The sequence below is a fragment of the Danio rerio genome, chromosome 1, assembly GCF_049306965.1.
Source record: "Danio rerio strain Tuebingen ecotype United States chromosome 1, GRCz12tu, whole genome shotgun sequence".
NCBI lineage: Eukaryota > Metazoa > Chordata > Actinopteri > Cypriniformes > Danionidae > Danio > Danio rerio.
Genome location: NC_133176.1, coordinates 24,434,747 through 24,455,569, shown reverse-complemented (window position 1 = coordinate 24,455,569; position 20,823 = coordinate 24,434,747). Strand labels below are relative to the sequence as shown.

Sequence of the window (20,823 nt, the reverse complement as noted above, 5' to 3'; positions counted from 1 at the left end):
AAAGGTATTTTTTTTAAATACATCATTAATAAACTCAAAAAAGAAACAACAGATGTGGTTTGATTGCTCTTGTTTAATCTTTAAACCTAAAAAAAGAAGAGCTCAAAAGTCCATTTTTAAAGCACTAGCAAAAAGTAAAACGTAATGTTGGAAAGGAAATATTTACAGTCTGTTCACATTTGTGCCAACTCAGAACAGTTCTAAAGTTGTGTATGTGTATGTCTGCATATCTTTATGGTTGACAATAAGACGTTATCAGAACAGATATACAAACATCACAGATATCAGTCTCATCACTCTGAGCTTTTTACAGCTGTGTGTGTCACTTCTTTGAGGGAACTCCATCGAAGTAGTCCTCCAGCACTCCATTCAGATGGTCATTGTGAGTCTTATAGCGTCTCTTTCTCTGGGTTCCAGGTTTCTTCCTCTTCTGAATTGGTGTCTGTGACAGCCAATCACAAATCACATCAACCTCACACAAACATGCACGTAATAGCCAGTCTGAAGAGTGTGTTTGATTTTCTGTGTGTAAATGTTGATTTCTATGTGTTTGAGAGACAAATCGTACCATTTTCTTTGGTCCAGTCTCCTGCATTGATGAGATGCCCTGTTTCTTCAGGTACTCTTCGATCTTCTCCTCATCTATGGAATCAACAGGAACACTCCGCCACAGCTTCTGAAACTCTGGAAAATAAAAAGACACTGATATCCCAACAGAACATCGCAGGAACTCTTCTTTCAACAAACAGTAATGGACAAAAATGAACCAGCTTTGAATTGTGATGAGAGTCACATACCTTCATCCACGACAAACTGACAGTGCTTGTCATTGTAGAATAGAATCTTCTTCTTATCTGGTCTAGTCACAAATATAATCTGATCCCCGAGCGCCTGAACAAAACCAATTAAAACAAATTAGAGTATTTCATGCTATTAAAGCCTTGTGTTTCCATCTCAAACATTTATGATATATAAAAATATCTAAAATGTCAATTGATTAGCATTTCTACTAATGTGGCTGCAATCAGATCCTAATTTAATATGTGCAGGAATTATTCTTGATGAAAAGGTTTTTTTAGTATATAAACATGTTACACTGAATGACATTTATGAGAGTTTCTAAAAAAAATGAACAAATTAAAATAAATAACTGTATTTTTTGCAATCAAAGCCTTGTTATTTTCATTTTAAACAAGGTGTATATACATCACAATTAATTAAATTCACAATTAATAAGCTTTTTAGAGCTGCAATGTGATCCTAATTTAATGTCATGAAATCATTCTTTTTGAAATGATTATATAAACTACTGTCAAAGTGAATGACATTTATGTTGTTTTCTAATGCTGAAAAAAAAAGAAAATTACCTGAACAAATAAATAAAAGGGTATGGATCAGGTTTCCACATGGTATTATTGTGTCTTTTAGTGGTCCGTGACTACAAGTGGTCACTTAAGATGGCAATATTTTTTCAATAATTACAATACAGTTTAGCTGTATTATTTATATTTCTAATAATTATAGCCAAAGCAAAAAAAAGGCTACTTCACACCATTCTTGTTGACAGAACCAACTTTTGTGTATATACATAAATAAATATATACTACAATACATGCATGATCCTGGACTACAAAACCACTCTAACATGATCCAAATTCAAGTCTTAGTTTTGCAAATTACTAATCATTTACAGTAGGGTACTTTTACATTTACAGTAGACAAAATGTCTTCATGAAACATGATCTTAATATTTCAAAGACTTTTGGTATCAAAAAAATCTATAGTTTTCCTGGGCTCAGAGCCCTTTTTTGTGTACTTGGTAATTTAAAGAGCCTCTACTACACATTAAAAAGGGTCAAATTTACATTAAATGTTCCTGGGTTTGCGCATGCAATAATTGGGCGGGGCATAAGTCTCGTATCGACTCTTTTATAAATGCATCAATTGTTTTAAACACGGAGCACTTTCAGATTTAAGCCATAACTGGATATTTCACTTCACTTAGAGCTGTGTTACACACTACATGGAAGGTCATTGTCAAAAACCCATAATAGGGGCTCTTTAAAGAGGACCTAATGCGCAAAAATCACTTTTATAAGGAGTTAAACAAAATTGTGTGGAAACAAGGTGGGAATATAGCCAGATTTCAACTGTACAAAATCATTAATTAATTTCATTTTAATCACACTTCATAAAAGCAGTCTGCAGAAACACTGTCTGACATTCTTCCTTTGTACATCAGAGGGGGAAAGCCCCGCCCATTAGTGACAATCTCTCCATTATTAGCATAAACAGTTTTAAGTGAGATGCAGTCACTAATGATGGAATGGTGATGGTTGTCTGTAGCTCTGCACTCTTTTGAAAGGAGGGCTGGGAGTACATACTCATTTGATTTTAAAGAGACAGTCACCATAAAAGCACTGTTTGGATCAAAGGCTAAAAGGAGCAGTTTCAAAGAACTAAAAAAATTATTCATGGGTTATAAGATGCCAAAACTTTGCATATACACTCTAGGGACATCAGAGACTTCTTTTATATCTTGTAAAAAGGGGCATATCAGGTCCCCTTTAAATGTACGGTTTAGTAAATGTTTTTTTTTGTTTTGTTACTAATGAGTGACAGCATGATGGTGTATTACTTTAATAGCCTTGGCTGCATTGGGTAGCCCCTCTTCAACATCATCCAGTAACACTCCTCCGAGACCAAGCTGATCGTGTTTGTCCAGAAGTCTAAGCAGAGCTTTCTTATCCTTCAGATGATACTTGGGTTTAAAGGCATATTTCCCTTCCCGCACATCAATCTTAGGATTACTTGCTAATGCCTGGAGGGAAGGAGAGAGGGAAAGGTTACATGCTGAATTCTTGTTCGAATGTCGATCTTGCCCTTGAAAACATATATTGCGTGTCATTACATTGCTTGTTGGAACATTGGTCAATAAAAGTATTCTGCAGCATATAAATCCAAGTATTATATAATTATAATAATATTCTGGAATAAAAAAACATAAACATAAAAATAATAATTTAAAACCACAGGAACATAGCTATCCCATACTCTTTGTGGCCTTATAAATATATTTTAAAAGAAAAAAAAATTTACATACATTTTCAATTTTACATACAGCAATATCTGTAAAGTCAGATGTTTTTACAGACAGCTGTATGTTTGCTAGTGGTGTGCGTTATGAACACAGAAAAATATAAATATTAATTTTTTAGGGATTTTTTTGTATTTTGAACAATAATAATTTAAAATATTTTGTTGAGTTTGTTGTTATGCTGTTAAGGCCTATCATAGATAAAATAATAAACAGGGTTCCCACACTTTCATTAACTGCAGATTCAAAGACTTTCAATGACTTTTTAAAGCACCCTTATTTTGATAAAGAACACTTGTAATTCATACCCCAGTATTTGTAGTGCCATGAAAGTCCTAGGGTCTGTTCTTTGTACCTCGCTTAAATGATCTAAGATGATTTGGCAGATCCTGGATCTTTTAATCTTGATAACTGATCTCTGGCTAATTTGGTTCTTCAAACAAGTTCGCAAATCAGATTAAAATGTCTGGATGAACTGATCTGAGATCGCTGCGTGTGTTGTTAAGGACAGATCTATCGATTCCTGAAATCATGATCAGCAATGCAACAATTGGCTGACAGCACAGCAGCGTAATGAAATCATCTAATTATCCATTTGAGTAAAATGACATCAAATTAGCAGTAAACGGTTTGTTAAATATGATGCGCAAATTACTTTCCACATTTGTTATAAGCTGCAGGCTTTACACTTTCATGTATCAGGAGTAGGGTTGGGCATCTAAGCTATAATGCCGATCCGATACGCATCTCGATACAAAGAATACGATCCGATACATTAACGATAAATTTGTGACATATTGTGATGCAATACGATACGATTCACACCCATATCACAATACAATGTGATAATTCAGCAGTAATTAATTAGATCAAGTTTATGTGATGATGTGAAAGAGGATGCTGTGCCATTGAATGACTTTAATTATTTATTAACCAATAAAACCAAGACTTTTTTTACAAACTGGCTTTTCTCTCAGAGCCCGAGTGTCGGTTTACAGTAGAGGGCCATTTTAGAACATATGGAACATATTATTTAAGTATTTCCAAGATAAACAGAATGTATAAGTGCAATACATATACACATATATATATATATACATATACACATATATATATATATATATATATATATATATATATATATATATATATATATATATATATATATATATTTGCACTCTTTCAACATAAAGGTTTACCATTGCACAACACGAATTGTGATTTAACTTTTCAACTATGAAAACAAGTTTAACAAAGACAATTTTTTCCACTTAATATTCAAAACTTAAGGTCGTGAACTAGCAGTGTTATGCTGCTTTGAAACATGAATGTCAATGTAAACAACAGGGTAATAAAAATAAAATTAAATAAAAATTAAAAGGAGGAGGTGTTTAAAACTTTCGTTCTCCGTGACACTGTAAGGCTGAATGTCTTTGCAGATGAACAATGCAATAGCATCCGTTATTGCCATAGAGCACGCGGAACTGTTAGCAACCGGGGCATAGAAAAAAACTTTCAATGTTTTTCTCACCACTTTTGGAGCTGGTAGCTACAGGTGAATCACAGCAGGAAGCAGGGGATGCAGGAACACTAGAAGATACTTCCACAACAACACCGTGGCACTGCTTCAAGTGAGATATCAGATTAGTCGTACTGCCCGTGTATTTTACAGATGAGCAGCACATTTTGCAAATTGCATCTGTCTTGTCAAGTCATCCATCTTTTTTGTAAGATCCATAATGTTGCCATACTTTAGATTTAAAACTCAGTGGGGAGAATAAATTGTCTCGGCGTCCAACATGTTTGTTTAGCTTAGAGCTGTAGTGTAAGTGTACACATCTGCAAGTCCGTTGCTAAGGCATACTTTATGTAGGTCGATTAAATTATGTGCCAAAACAGGTTGACAACACTTGTTAATAAACAAAAAACACATTCTACATTAAAAAGACAAGTTGTATCTTGGAAAAACCGATGCATCTCGCAAAAACCGATGCATCTCGATTTGCTTCCAAATTTCATACATCCTCTGCTGCTCTACCGATGCACTCGCATTGTGCACGCGCATGACCGCGTATTGATACATATCGGTTAATCTTCCCATCCCTAGTCAGGAGTATTCATTATGTATTTCAATGGGTATCAATGTATTTAGTTCTACATTTAGAGAAGATTTTATTTTTTATAGTAGCCTAGGCCTACTCAAGTTTTTTTTTAATCGGCATAAGGAATAACTGTATAAATTAAATTTGCATCAAAAAAGCATTTTTGTATCGGTAAAGGTGTCTGCAACTTTTGCGAAGCATCAAATCACTGGTTTATTAGCGGCCAAAACACATGCATGACTGCATAAATTATTATCCGTTTTTTAAAAAGTTGAATATTGTGCATGTATGCGTTTGTAACTAAAAAGTCCAAATCAATACATTTTCTCTTTGAACCTGGCAGGCTTTGTACTTTATTTCGGAGTGCAGATTGCATAAGTTTTGTTAATATATATTTTTTTGCTTTATATATATATATATATATATATATATATATATATATATATATATATATATATATATATATATATATATATATATATATATATATATAAATTATATTTACTATTTTGCCAAGTGTATATAACTACTGTAAGAAAACATCAGCATTTGGTCCATACTTTCAGTAAGTATTATCTTGAAATGACCCGATGTAATCCTGTTTACATGAATGAGCCTGCTCCCGACCAGGTTTGAGCTACCACAACTGTTGCTATGACAACAACTCTTAGATAAGTTTTAAAGAACTAAACGATCCTGGATCATGTCAAATCATCAATGTCCAAATCCAGCTAACTGAGTAATCCACCTAGGAAGAACAGACCCCTGTACTTAACATTTCACTTACACTTTATATTTACGTTATAAATGTCAAAGAAAAAAAAAAGTAATGTTCAAAATACTTTAATAACATTTGTTCAATTCAACACTGGTAATATTCCAATGTGGTTTCTGAAATATTGATGAAAAAACGATTTATTTGTCAAATCTTATTTTACAAAATTTTAAATTAAGGTTTTTAAGTTCTATTTTAAGTTTTTTAGTTCTATCTTTGACAATTAAGTACATTTGTTGAAATAAAAACCATAATCAAACTATATTTCAAATTAAATTAAAGTACCTTCAAGAACATATGTTTGCTTTTAAGCACTTACCAGAACTTGAATCCATATGTATGAAATTCAAGTAAGTTCAAGTATTTTCAAGAAGGATCGGAACCCTGGATAAATCAATATGACAGTAAAGCCACCAAGGTGGCAAGTCCCTGTAATGTAATGTAATTGTAACTATGGAGGGGATTTTGCCGCGACACTATCTTAATAGGCTATATGCAAAATTATCAATTCAAACAATTTATTTAAAGGAACAGTTGACTAAAAATGAAAACATACTCACTGTAACCCTCAAGTGGTTCTAACCCTTTATGATTTCCTTTATTCTTTTCAACACAAAAAAAGGTCATTTGAAGAAAGCTGAAAAGCTGTAACCACCGACTTTCATATTAGGTTAAACAAATAGTATGGAGGTCAATGGTTCCCGGTATCCAGCTTTCTTCAGAATATCTTCTTATGTGTTTACTGCAGAAACGCAAGTAAATAATAACAATTTTAAGTAGTGTGAACTATCCTATTAAATGCACCTGATCTATTTAAAAACGAAAGAGTGACCGTCTTAAAGACATTTGAATCACTGGCTCAATCGATTTATTTAAAAGCTCATTTATTCAGAAAATCACTTCAGCGTAGCTCTGGGATGCAAAAAATGTAGCAGACGCAGCTTTATTTGGAACTATTTTTGTTGGAGACAAGAAAAAATACAACATTGCATCTAAAAATGTATTACCCCCACTTCTCTCTTTTGTCTGCGAGATGAGGCACCCCTGACTTTGATAATAATTATATTATTAATGATTATTTTGTTGAACTTCATAAAATAAATACACCAGTTATCTAACTCACATGCTGATAGTTTGCAAATAAAAAGCGTGATATTACTTACCTCCATCATTTCTTCTAAAAATCATAAGTTTTTTTTGTTTCATAAATGTAATACAGACAATTAATATAAGCATTCTAATAGCTTTTCAACTCAATAATCATGTTTGTTTGAATTTGCATTGCTAAATATAGGCTCATACAGCACTAAAGCAACAATTATGACATTATCAAAGAGGATAATCAAAGCACACCACTAACACTTGCTGAGAGTGATGAAAAGCCGTGCGGAAACTTCAAATGAAGATGGTTTGGGTAGGTTTTATGCACATGACTAACCTAAACAAAGTTACTATTAAATTGAATGCTATGTTTCTGCGCACGCACACACCTCACTCATCAGCCATTGTTTCTGCTTCATGCCAATGTCCAGTAGCTTGGTCTCATCCAGAATTTCCTCTAAAGTCAGAGGATGAGTATCACCTCGCTGGTGCCTCGTCTGAGAGAGAAAGACAAAGATGTGTCACATCTAGATCTACAACTGTGGATTACAGCTTGACAGCCTTTAATTACTGTCATGTTAGAAAGAGTACTTCATTATACTGAGGAACTGCCAAGCCTGACACACACAAAAAAAGACAGACACCCTGCTTACGATAATATTAAACAAGTGTAAAATGACGATGTGTTTTAGTAGTGTGAATTTTCACAGAATATTTATATAGTTAGGAAAAAAACAGAGAGCAAGTTCAGAGAGCAAGGAGAGGTACTGTTTTTCCAAGCACACAACATGTAAACCTTTAGAAATTAAAAAAAAAACTCATGACAGATCACAGGATTGCTGTGACTGCCAATAGATGTGCTCAGAGATATTATATAATATTTCCCATGATATTTTAAGGAAGGAGCATATGTTTTATTGACAGTGAGGATTGCTCAGCTCATGATAATTTCATTCCCTTGGGTCTTTCTCTGGAAATTGTATTCTGTGTTGCAGAAACATTTTTTCATTTTATTTTTTTTTAAGTAAAATAAAACATTGTCTACTCAAATACAAATCTGCATTTATGAGCGAAGGAAAACAATCAAAACCTAGCAAAAAAACAACATAAATGACAAACACCACAGCAAATCTTTGCTTGCTGAAATGCCAGAAAATATGTACATTGTTTGTATTACCTTCATGTAGTTGACAATTCGAGCCAAAACACCAAATTTGTATCCTGAACTTCCAGAAAGTGCTTTGAGATTGAATGAGCCATTGCTGGGATCTGAAAGATTAAAGGTAAAAAGACAAGAAGAGATAAGAGACCATAAAGACTAAGTGCTGAATCTAAAAGGCAGTTAACATGGAATTACTTTAACCAGTCCTCTTGAACTCCATCACAATATTATTGTTATTTTGTTAAATAAAAATGATAAAATATATTTGACAATAACATGGCTGTGCTTTTATAATTTATTATTAATTAATTACCATTTTTCTAGGTTAATATAAATCTATTATGGATGTAACAATACAAGGCGACGCAGTGGCACAGTAGGTAGTGCTGTCGCCTCACAGCAAGAAGGTCGCTGGTTCGAGCCTTGGCTGGGTCAGTTGGCAATTCTGTGTGGAGTTTGCATGTTCTCCTTGTTTTTGTGTGGTTTCCTCCAGGTGCTCTGGTTTCCCCCACAGTACAAAGATATGCGGTACCGGTGAATTGGGTAAGCTAAATTGTCCAAAGTGTATGTATGTGTGCGAATAAGTGTGTATGTGTTTCATAGTGATTGATTGCAGCTGGAAGGGCATCCGCTCCGTAAAACATGTTCTGGATAAGTTGACGATTAATTCCGCTGTAGCAACCCCAGATTAATAAAGGGACTAAGCAGATAAGAAAATGAATGAATGAATGATGTAACAATGCATGTAAATTAATCAAGAAATCGATCAAAAAGAATATGCTAAATTCATAATTTGCTTAAAATATTGATAGGTTTTAAGGCTCATTTATATTTCGACTCTCCAAATCTTCTAGCCTTCTACACATTTCCTCTAAAGCGTACATTCTGGTGTGCTCGTTTATACACCACATCATCTGCATGCATGCCTTGTCACGATGCAACAACAAAGCAGCAGTTGCAGGCAATTTCAGACACATATAAAAGTCATGTATTATTCATGAATGATTATGTATTATTATCGTCATGTATTATCATTATGTGTTATGGCTAAATTTTACAACAAAGCTCCATTTGTTAATGTTATTTTTACAAACATGAACAAAATTACAGTATTTATTCATCTTTGTAAGCATTAACGAAATTACAGTTGTTCATTGTTAGTTCTTGTTAACTAGTCTAGTGCAATAACTAATGTTAATTAACAAGCACAACTTAACTTTATAAATGCTGTACAAGCACTGTTTATTCTTTAAATATGATAGTAGATAGATGCATTACATATCATTAACTAACTGTAAAGTGACTAAATACTATTAGTTTTCGTATATTATTAAAAAAAGAGCACTTTTTGGTTGTTGTGGATGATGCAGAGTGTACAATTCTAACAAAGTTCAATTTAAGTTCCATATTCTAAACTTAGGTTGTATTTGTGAGGTTATTAATTTATTTATTTTTAATACTTTCACAATTTTACAGAACAGTAGAGTGCAGACCTCGAATTAGGGTTGGGTCAATAGACGATGCCATCCTTTATCGCTGATGGCCGATAGACATCACGATGCTTAGCCAGCATCGCGATCCTCGGCCCTGCCCCCATCGCAGCAGCAACCACCTTGCAAAAAATACACACGGCCCTTTTTACACTAATACGTCTTAGTTTCAAAATTATATTTTTTAACAAAAACGATCCACATCCACACTGAAGTTTCATCTAGCATTTCCTAAAAACACTATACCACTGAAAGCACACATCACATTACCACACACACACAAAAAAACACACACATGCTGTCATGTGCTGCAGCATATGCTCACGTATGAGCTCCAGGCAGTTGCGGGTGCTTTGAGCACAAAAGTCCAATTTTAATTAATCGTGTCTCTATATAATGACTCTTCTGTCTTGTGAATCTATCAAGTAACATGTCACAGCATCAGTACACTGCTTAAATCTTTCACTTTTACGCTTGTGAAAATTTCAGATACTGTTTGTTGGTTGCTATTGGTTGTGCACCTTTTTTACCAACCAAGTTTGTCAATGCCATTATAACAACACCCTACCTTGTATAACCTTTCTCCAATTTGTTGTTTGGGGAGATTAATTATTTTTTTTTAACTCAATTTCATGAACATAACATATCTAAAAAGACTATTGTCTTAAGTCACAGGCAGTGAAGTCCATTCCAGCCTTATAATATTTACTTAGATTGAAAAAAGGTTAAATCAATTAAAACAAAAAAATTACATAAAAATTAAGTGCACATATACTGCTATGCACAAATTATTCATGCTTTGCAATCCTTCATTTTTAAGCTCTGAAATGAGGAAGTCTGAGCATTGAATCCATGGCGTAACTAGACATTACAATGATGTCATCATTTGATGTCATTTTCAGTACTCATCCTCTTATTAACCAGTTTACTCAATCTCAAGCTCCTTATAACAGTAAAGATTTATTTTTCTACATCGCATATAGCTTTAGCATTTCATGCTCTTCCTCTTCCACAGCCTGCTCTCAACCCTTGGCAACTGGAGCACAGCCAGTCTCAGCCGCATCTTGGCACTGACTCATGAATGATTCATAGAGTGGGCAGGTACTAATGCTTACAGCAGGCGCATTGCAGTTGGTTGGATGGCTGATGCTTTGAAAGACAGACCAGTCACCCAGTGGCGTCAAAGCAGAGACTCAGCACGACCGGTGTAATACACAGTTATAGATTAAGGTGGGGCAGTGAGAGAGAGAGAGAGAGAGAGAGAGGGAGGGAGTGCGTGAGCATTGAGAAAGACAACACAGAGAGAAACAAGAGGCTGCTCCATCACCCTGCATCCCAGACACTTAAACCCAGGTACGTCCTGCTTTTATATCACACAACGCAATGCAACTTATACTAAAATACTCACAAACTAACATATAACCACCTCACTTTCCTATATATTTCAAAGAATTCCTTAGTAATTCACTCTTCATACTGATAGTATACCTAACCAAAGCATTCAGCGACACTATAGAAATGTTGATAAATAATAAATGCACAAAATGTGTCATAAATATAAAAGCTAACTCAAATAAAAGCTCTTGGTCACAAGCATACCTGCTCAGATACTTAGACAAGCACATATGGCAGATCCAGACAGTTTGAAGCTGACTGTGCAATTCTAGATCATTAGACCATCATACCGATAGACAGATAGATTACTAAATGGAATGAGAAAATTTAGTCTATTAGTAGCTACTGTTTTAAGAAGAGGACCAATATTAGAAAAAGGCTTGAAAGGAAAATTAGCTACAAGATGTTTGGGGAGGGGTCTCTGGAGACCAGGACAGGCAGAGTCCATCTGTCCATTTCAGATGAGATTCAGTCCGTTGTCTACAAGAGTTAAACTAAGGTCACTAGACCAGGTCTACATGTGAATAAAAATAAACATGAAGCAGCAGCATCAAGTGAATTACAAAATAAGCCTAAATCTCATTTGGGCTACCTTCTGGGAGTCATGGCTGGATTGAAAGTGAAAGTGTATTCCTGCATAAGCGTTTGTGCACAATCAGACACGCGTGAGAAATGCTTTCACTAGGCTCACGTTACAGTTAACCTAATTGCTGCATCTACAAATGCATTCCTGATGTGTACAGACCCTGCTTTGCTGACATGTGTAAACCTTTGAAAGATCATTGAAGTGAACGTTAAGCATTAAATATACATAATGAAATTATCAGAGAGATGTTGGAAATGAACGCCTGAAGCTATGTAACACAATGTGTCATGCTTCAGCTTCCAGTCTGTTCTAAACCTACATAACACACAGAATCTCCACTCAACCTAACTAGGTCAGCTGATTCATCTCAGTTGAATTCTCTTGTGTGCATACTATTTGTCCTGCTAGATTAGGATTAGTCTGTCCCAAGCACATGGAAAAGGTCTTGTTTACATCTGACATTGATGTGTGCTTCTGTTGATCTAATAGCAAGTAGTGATGTTAAATTAAGTCATAATCCGTGTCTAAAATGTATTAAGCTTGTTCCTATTTGACCACTTCCAGAGGTATTTAAATATGCATTTGATCAGATTATTTGATTCACATTTCTGGTCCAGAGTATTTGAGCAGCTACAACTAAATATTCCACCATGTGTTGTTGTAGCAAGCTGACCAGAAGAAATTACAATTTTGGTGTCTGAAATGCTGGGCGACATAGTGGCTCAATGGTTAGCACTGGCGCCTTACAGCAATAAGGTTGCTGGTTCGAGTCCAAGCTTGGCCAGTTGCCATTTCTGTGTGGAGTTCATATGTTCTCCCCGTGTTGACGTGGGTTTCCTCTGGGTGCTCCGGTTTCCCTGCATGCACTATAGGTGAGCTGAATAAACTAAATTGACCATAGTGTATGTGTGTGTATGCGAGTGTATTGGTGTTTCCCAGTACTGGAAGGGCATCCGCTGAGTAAAACATATGCTGGACAAGTTGGAGGTTCATTCTGCTGTGGCGGTCACTGATGAAAAAAGGGACTAAGCTGAATGAAAATGAATGAATGAATGAATAAATGAATGAATGAATAATTAAATTAACTTATTTCTAATTTAATAGTTTTAATAACTCATTTATAATAACTTAATTTATTTGCCATGATGACAGTAAATAATATTTGACTAGATATTTTTCAAGACACTTCTATACAGCTTAAAGTGAAATTTAAAGGCTTAACTAGGTTAATTAGGTAGGTTAGGATAATTAGGCAAGTTATTGTATAACAATGGTTTGTTCTGTAAAATAAATATAGCTTGAGGGGGTTAATAATTCCAACCTTAAAAATTTATTTTTATTTTATCTGCTTTTATTCTTGCCAAAATAAAAGAAATAAGAGGATATCTAATAATTCTGACTAATATATAAGGAACCTAAAAGTAACTAAAACTGATAAATAAAAAAAGAATTGTTATTTTAGCCTGTTTACAAGAATCTAATGCAACAGCAATATGCACCAATTACTTTCTACTATCAAATGTACATGTTTTTAAAAGAGACTAATAAGCTAAAACAAAAGACCTAAAAACAAGTAAAATAATCAATATTATAAAAATGCTTTACAATTATTCTGGTTTTGGTTAAACTTGATCTTAATTGTGTGTTTTCTAATTATTGCAAGACTATGTTTAAAAATTGGAAGATGCAGTGTAACAGAAGGAGGACAGAAATGCATCAAATTACAGTTGAACGAGGTTTAATTTAATTTGGTGCATTGCAAACCCTACACTTAAGCTGTGAGATGCTCAAAAACAGTTATTTGCAATGTAAAAGCCAAAAATGTCTCACTGACAGCTAAAACACAGTACAAAAATACAAGCCGTGGCTTTCAGTGTGCTCTAATGTATCCTCTTTTCCATCAAAACTGAAAAAACACACACAAATTAGCATGTAGAAATTGCCATTCAATCTGTCAATCACTCTTTCTCTTCCTTTCTATTTGTACCCACACTTTATTTTTCCATCCTTCCTCTCTAATATCTGACTGCTTTTATCTTTCTCTCCACAGTATGAACATGTCCAGCAGTTCGGCTCTGATGCAGCAGATCTATCCCTTCCATGATGGCTGGAACGTGGCCTGCTTCATCATCATCCTGCTCTTCATCCTCACCATCCTCTCCCTCGCCACACTGGCGTTCCTCTATGAGCTGCTGGACTGTGGATGCTTCAACAAAACCAAAACCGTTCGTGACCTGCGCCGACAGCACGACGAGGTGGTTTAGTTGTAGCCATGGTGACAAGGTCTCCATAGGAACCAAAACAGTAGACTGGTGGAAAAGGCACTTCGTCAGATCGGAGCCCCTTAAAACACGCCAGTTATGTACAGAGACAGAAGCATTCTACTCCCACTAGATCCAATGGCAATACACGACACAGGTGTCTCGACGGCTTCAAATATTAGATGAGATTTGCATTAGAAATGGAGGCTAAAAATCTGCTTGTGAGTGTACATCAATGTTTTCACCGCATAGAGTCTGAGTATTCCAATGCTACTGTGTGATGACTCTATAAAACGGTTGATTTTTGTTTCTTTTTAGACGTGTTTACATGAATTTATCCCATTGAGTGGGATGACAAAACAGTTTACATATCAGTATTGTGGAATTCCTAAGCTAAATACAGTATGGTTTGACTACCTGATGCAAATATACAGCTGGATTGAAAAGAATGTTTCTATTTGTTTATGTTCAGATTTATTATAGGTGAATACTTATGTATTAAAATAGTTCTATATAAAGAAGCACACTAAAGGCCTATTATTGCATCTTTGTGAATGCCTTAAAATTGTGTATTTAAAATTACATAATAAAAAATCATGCAAGCACAAGAAATGTGTGGTTCCCAATAAGGTTACAGAAGATATTACAAGCTGATGAAATTACATTTAAAAAAAGTTTTAATGTTCAATAAAATTATAAAGGTCTGTCCTTGAACACTGTTCTTCCTATTATATACAGTAACTAGACTGAACTCTATTAAGCAGTGCAGCTGCTGAACCTCACTCAAGAAAATGAAGCATGACATTATTTCTGGACAACTCATCTTGAGAGCCAGAGTGATCAATAATCCAATAATCAATAATCTATCTGATATACGCCTGCATAATATTAGGGCTGGGTGATTTGGCCTAAAATTTAAATCTTGATAAATTGAACATTTGAACTCTATTTGGATTAATGAATGATTATTTTATTTATTTATTTTTATTTTTTTTGCCCTCATAGTTCACTGATAAGTTTTGTACAGTAAATATGCTCACATATTACAAGTGAGAGATTTGTGAATGAAGGGTGCATCACTTGATGATTTAAAAATAATTGAAGGAAACACAAACTATCTATGACTACTAATTGAACATCAACATTGAACAACTTAAATTAAGACACACATGCCTGAAACCAACAGTCACGAATAAATAACTTTCACTTTTGAAAACAAAATAAACGTTTTTTAGTGTTTTTCATATTGAAAGTAGAAAATAAGCAGTATCTCTTCTAAATAAAGTAACTCTTGTATATCCTGTAAATAATATTTAAGCATTTCCTGTGTCTTCTGTAAACAAATATTTTTAAATGTAAACAATAATTTCCTTATTGAATGTAGGTTCAAATTTTATTTATTCTTGTGATTAAAAACTGAATTTTCATCATCATTACTTGAGCTATCATTTTCAGAAATCATTATAATATAATGATTTGTTGTCCTACTATAGTCAATTATAATGATTCTTATAATTATCAGTGCTGACAAGATTTGACTGTGATACAACTCACTTTTAGGATTCTTTAATCAAAAAAAGTTCAAATGAATAGCCTTTTTTCATCATAAATTTATAATGTTAAAAAATTGTAAATCGTTATCATATGCGTATTTTCTTGTCCAGAGATTTTTTTTAACAGAAAGTTTGCATTTATTTGAAATAGAAATGTTTTGTGGTTGTTTTGTGATTACAAATCATTACAGTAAAAACACATCCAATATCTGACTGCATTTGAATAAAAGCAATAATTCTGTTTGGGTAAAGATTTTAAATTCGCAAATTCTGACTTTCTCCTTAATATAGTTTCAGACAAGTATTCTTTGCAAATTCTAAATAGGGAAATCTTATTAGCATACAATGGCTATTACAGTACAAAATTGTTCAGAGTCATTTAAATACTGCTAATGTTGTTTTGAAATCATACGTAAATGCGATTTCAGACCAAATATTCAAAGTGGTCACTGAAGAAATGTTCGATTATAAAACCAACATTACCTCAATAATAATTCTGTTAAATAAAACAACAGATTTTTTTGCACATTAGTATTACAAAGTAGTGCACTTTTTAATGAAACAGAAAAAGTTATGCCCAAGCACTTTGTGAGAAGTGAGTTGATTCTAAAGATTTAATAAACACCCACATATTCACTTACCACTGTTGTTTTTGGAGGAAGATGACGACTCTTTGTCTGGTTTGCTCTTTTTCTTCTTGGAGGATCCAGAGGCCTCAGAGGCTGCTGGTCTTTTCTCTACTGCAGGAGTTGACAAAGCTCTCTTTTTAAAGAGCTCTCGCTCTCTCAGCAGAGCTGGATCCATCCTGCACACATCATAACACATAGTTAAAATCATAAACACATAGTCTGACTGTTAAACGTAGTCAACAGTACAAATCCAAGTGAAGCGAATCCAAACCTTTCATACAAATTGTCCTAAAACTACTGAATTAGACCTTTCTTGTCTGTGAAAAACATTCTTGATACAATTCAAATGTTGACTACTCTATACAAATTGATATCTATTTTAGTCCATGCTAGCAATTCCATGCAACTGTCAACCCTGAATTAAATTAAGTTTTCACCAAAATACTGAAAACATTTCTAAGCTTTTTGTGCCAGCAAGTATTTTACAGTACTTTAGAAAAACTCAAAAATGTATCTGTCAATGTTTACAAACTATTTTATTTGATTTATCAAAGTCACACAAGTGGCAATTTCAAATCTGTCTCATCTAAAACGGAGAAATGTCACATCCATATCGACACTTTTTCCTCATAAATGTGAAAATATTAAATAAACTAAAATCTCTCATTTTTATTCTACAGAGAGCCAACTCTTATTCTTTTGATTATCATTATTTGTTTTGGGTTGTGCAGTTTAATTCACAGAATTTCTAAAGTATGTTGTATACTGTACAGACTTTTTTGGTCACATCCATAACCCGTTTATTTTCTTCATTTAAAGTACAAAACGTGTTTACAGATTGATATTTTTCTGCTTTCATAACTCTGTGGTCAGTTGTTCTGGAAAATATAAACGGATGTTTCGATATAATGGTAACATATACCTTCCACGTGAATGTATGTTTTGAGTGTTTTACTGCAAATGTCAGATCCAAAACGCTGAAATTGCTCATAAATGATGCTGACAATGTATTAAAAACAATCAAGGATCTGCTATACCACATATATCTTATGACAGGCTTAGCTTGTTTGTCTAGCATGATGAAAACCAAAAGGATAAATTCATGAACTATTGAAACCCAGTGGTTTATAGTGACAAATTACCAATACTCAAATTACTGCAATTGAGTAGTTTTTTTAAGAAATTGTAATTAACTTATTAGTTTTAAAAATGTGAACTTTTACTTTTCCTTGAGTACATTTTTAGCGCTGTATTGGTATTTTAACTCCACTACTTTTCTTCAAGCTGCAATAACTACTTTATTATTTCCTGTCTATGGAGATTAGAAAAATTAGCAGTGTGATTAATGTCTAATGCATACTGAACTACCTCAAGACATGAAGCAAACTGTTTAGAAGCATTAAAAGTGTCCAAGAATATACTCTGCATGCAATGACCCAGAGACTGCATATTTAGACTGCATGTCACTGATGAGATGATGACAGATGCCGAATGCATGATGACTGAAATGGCCTTAACCACTTAAACTCCAGTGCTATTTTGGGATTTCTGCCTGGATTTTGCCTACCCAAATTTAAAAGCTACCCAAATCCACATGCAGAGGTGTAAATGCAAAAATTTGGTGTCATTTTAAAGGAAACACTTTAAAAGTGTTTAAAATAACTGTAATAAATGTTTTCTGTGTTATAATAAACACCTAAAAAAAAAAAAAAATTTGCTTTTTGTATTTTTTTTATAAACTCAAATTTGAAAGTGTACCTTTTAGGTTCTGTGTGGTCTAGGTTGCAGTAAATTAATTTTGGTGGTTCCTGCACATGTCTGTAATCATGGAAAAAAAGAAAAATGTCTCTCTTTACCATAATCTATGAAAAAGTTATTGTATTCCAACTGATGAGAGGTGCTATACAAGCCACAGGGATCGATCATTGTATTCATATTTCTCTATTCTTCTGTTTGATCAAACATAATTCACTGTGTTTGGACCACGTCGGACATATAAAAGGATTACTTATGCACATCACCTCAAAAACAGAGGAGAAAGGCCCTAAAAAGCATAAGGTAAGAGATGACCGCTGTCTGTGCTATCTGGAGCTGCTTATTGATCATGAATGTATTGTTTTCACTTCTGGGCCATGGAAATACCGCGATTTATTCGAAAACTGTTTGATGTGAATATAATTCACTAAAAAGAACGCTATAACCTCATGAGCACGGACAAGAGATTTAATTTGAGCTATAACTTGTACCTGTGTCATATATGAATCTTGTGAAAAATATGAAATTGAACCAATGTTTAAGGCAAGGCAAGTTTATTTATATAGCACATTTCATACACAATGGCAATTCAAAGTGCTTTACATAAACAAGAATAAAAGAAACAAGTAAAATAAAAATAAAAATAAAAACAAATAATAAAACTGATTAAAAAACATAAAAACAGGTAAAATGTGATATAAAAGAATGAAGAAGAAGAGAAAAACATGATCTGTGTCCGACAGTGCAATCTGTCGGACGCAGCACAGTGCTCATTCAGTAAAGGCACAGCTAAACAGATGTGTTTTCAGTCTTGATTTGAATGTGCCTAATGTTGGAGCACATCTGATCATTTCTGGAAGCTGATTCCAGCAGCGAGGGGCATAGTGGCTAAAAGCCGATTCACCCTGCTTTGACTGAACTCTTGGAACTTCTAGTTTATATGATCCTAATGATCTGAGTGATCTGTTAGGTTTGTATTCAGTGAGCATATCTGTGATGTATTTAGGTCCTAGGCCATTTAGTGATTTATAGACCAGTAATAATACTTTAAACTCTATTCTGAATGTAACTGGCAGCCAGTGTAGAGACCTGAGGACAGGTGTGATGTGCTCTGATTTCCTGGTTCTGGTTAGAATTCTGGCTGCAGCGTTCTGGATGAGCTGCAACTGTCTGACTGTCTTTTTAGGAAGACCAGTGAGGAGTCCATTACAGTAATCCACCCTGCTGCTGATAAAAGCATGAACAAGTTTCTCTAAGTCTTCACTAGAAACAAAGCATCTGATTCTTGCTATGTTTTTGAGATGATATTAAGTGTAAATAACTTTTTTACAGTAGAATAAAAACCAAAGTGATGCATATGTGCATAAAATATAGCTTCTACACTTTCAAACAAAACCACTTTCCATGGAATTTAACTGGTTAAACTGTCACTAAATGCACTACAGAATGTTATGTTTTCTCACACACACACACACACACATTTACAAATTACATGTACCGGTAAATACATCAGCTTTTAACAGCGTAATACTCACTACTCTTGAGGACATTTAAAAGGACTACTTTTTACTCATATTTAATATTTACAACAGATATTTTTACTCTACTTGCACTACATTTCTTTGGTCAAGTAATGATACTTTTACTTGAGTATATTTTTTCAGTAGTCTTTCCACCACTGATGAAACCTAAGAAAACAAAACCACGAATGAGTGCTCAATTAAACAATAACTTTTAAATGAACATATTATATAGCCACAGCATATATATTAAGGTAAACTTGGTTTTATATTTACACATTCATTCAGTGGCAATTTGTGACACACTCCCTACATTGTTTACCACGGCACCTTGAATATTCAGTCTGAAATAAACTGCAAGTGTAATTTGAAAACTTGAACACTGTTTATTTGACTGTGAACATGTACTTTGATAATCATTGGCTGCTAATATGATTTCGCTATTTAGAGTTTGCAAATAGTACTTTTATGAAATTATATTAAGGAGGAAGTCCGAATGTGCGAATAAAAAACCGACTTTACCTCTATAGCACGTGATATGTTCCTTATATTTCTTAATCATTACTATTATTAACTTCTATAGATTACAGTAAATGATTATGTGATCAGTTTTCCCCCCATGTATGTTTAGATAACAGGGGCTGCTATTAATTCAGTCTCCACTAATAAATGTAACACTTTTCAAAGATTTTAAGGACATTTGGTGTTTCATTTATAGACACACATATAGACAGATGTTAATTTTATTCCTCATATTTAACTTAGATATTAAAGCACATTGCTCATGTTGAGATCTATGAGGTCAGTTGGAGGTTTAGCCTCGTCTAACATACTGAGATTTATAAGCCTACTTATTGACAGCTAATACTTCCATAGTGAACTGCACAGTGAACATCTAACACCTAGAAACTTAACTAATCGTCTAAAATCACAAATGGTATCAACTGGAAACATCCTAAACACATCAAACATGAAGCAATACATCCACAAAGAAAGAAACTGTGAGCATTACGTTACCTGAATCTGTCACTGCCTTCTCTCTCCGAGAGAAAGAGTTTTGAGGAATGTTAAATATTATTTCCAATTATCATACGCAATCAGCTTACTGACAAAGCAAAATGAAAAGCTTGTCATAGAACGCTAGCTATGCTATACAACTACATGTATTTCCTCCGGAAGACAAGTGTTCTTCTTCTTTGTTTGTAGTCGCGCAGTTTGCAAAGACGACCTTTGCCACCTGCTGGTCAGAAATCGTTTTACATGTGTTGCGATGTTCCCATTTATATTTATTAGCATTAATGGATTATTTTCAAACATTAATCTCGAAAAACATTATTTTTAAAAAAAGGTAAGTCTATTTTAAGCTTATACCCATACGCAACCCATCCTAATACAAT

At 34.0% G+C, this 20,823-nt stretch overlaps 2 protein-coding genes across 2 annotated transcripts; one reads left to right on the top strand and one right to left on the bottom strand.

The window, feature by feature from the left end:
* Positions 1-53: 53 nt before the first annotated feature.
* gtf2e2 (general transcription factor IIE, polypeptide 2, beta) lies at positions 54-20,584 on the bottom strand. Its single transcript, NM_212731.1, is given in 8 exon segments — positions 54-442; positions 569-684; positions 798-891; positions 2,639-2,821; positions 7,465-7,572; positions 8,253-8,344; positions 16,164-16,327; positions 20,444-20,584. Coding segments are annotated over 7 exon segments (876 nt in total). The 5' UTR covers position 16,327; positions 20,444-20,584; the 3' UTR covers positions 54-322.
* smim18 (small integral membrane protein 18) lies at positions 10,982-14,581 on the top strand. Its single transcript, NM_001303054.1, has 2 exons — positions 10,982-11,080; positions 13,759-14,581. The coding sequence occupies exon 2, from the start codon at positions 13,760-13,762 to the stop codon at positions 13,970-13,972; it is 213 nt and encodes a 70-aa protein (NP_001289983.1). The 5' UTR covers positions 10,982-11,080; position 13,759; the 3' UTR covers positions 13,973-14,581.
* Positions 20,585-20,823: the final 239 nt, after the last annotated feature.

Bases quoted from the DNA above. Each gene is read 5' to 3' on its own strand.
- smim18 (NM_001303054.1), top strand. From the start codon at position 13,760: ATGAACATGTCCAGCAGTTCGGCTCTGATGCAGCAGATCTATCCCTTC.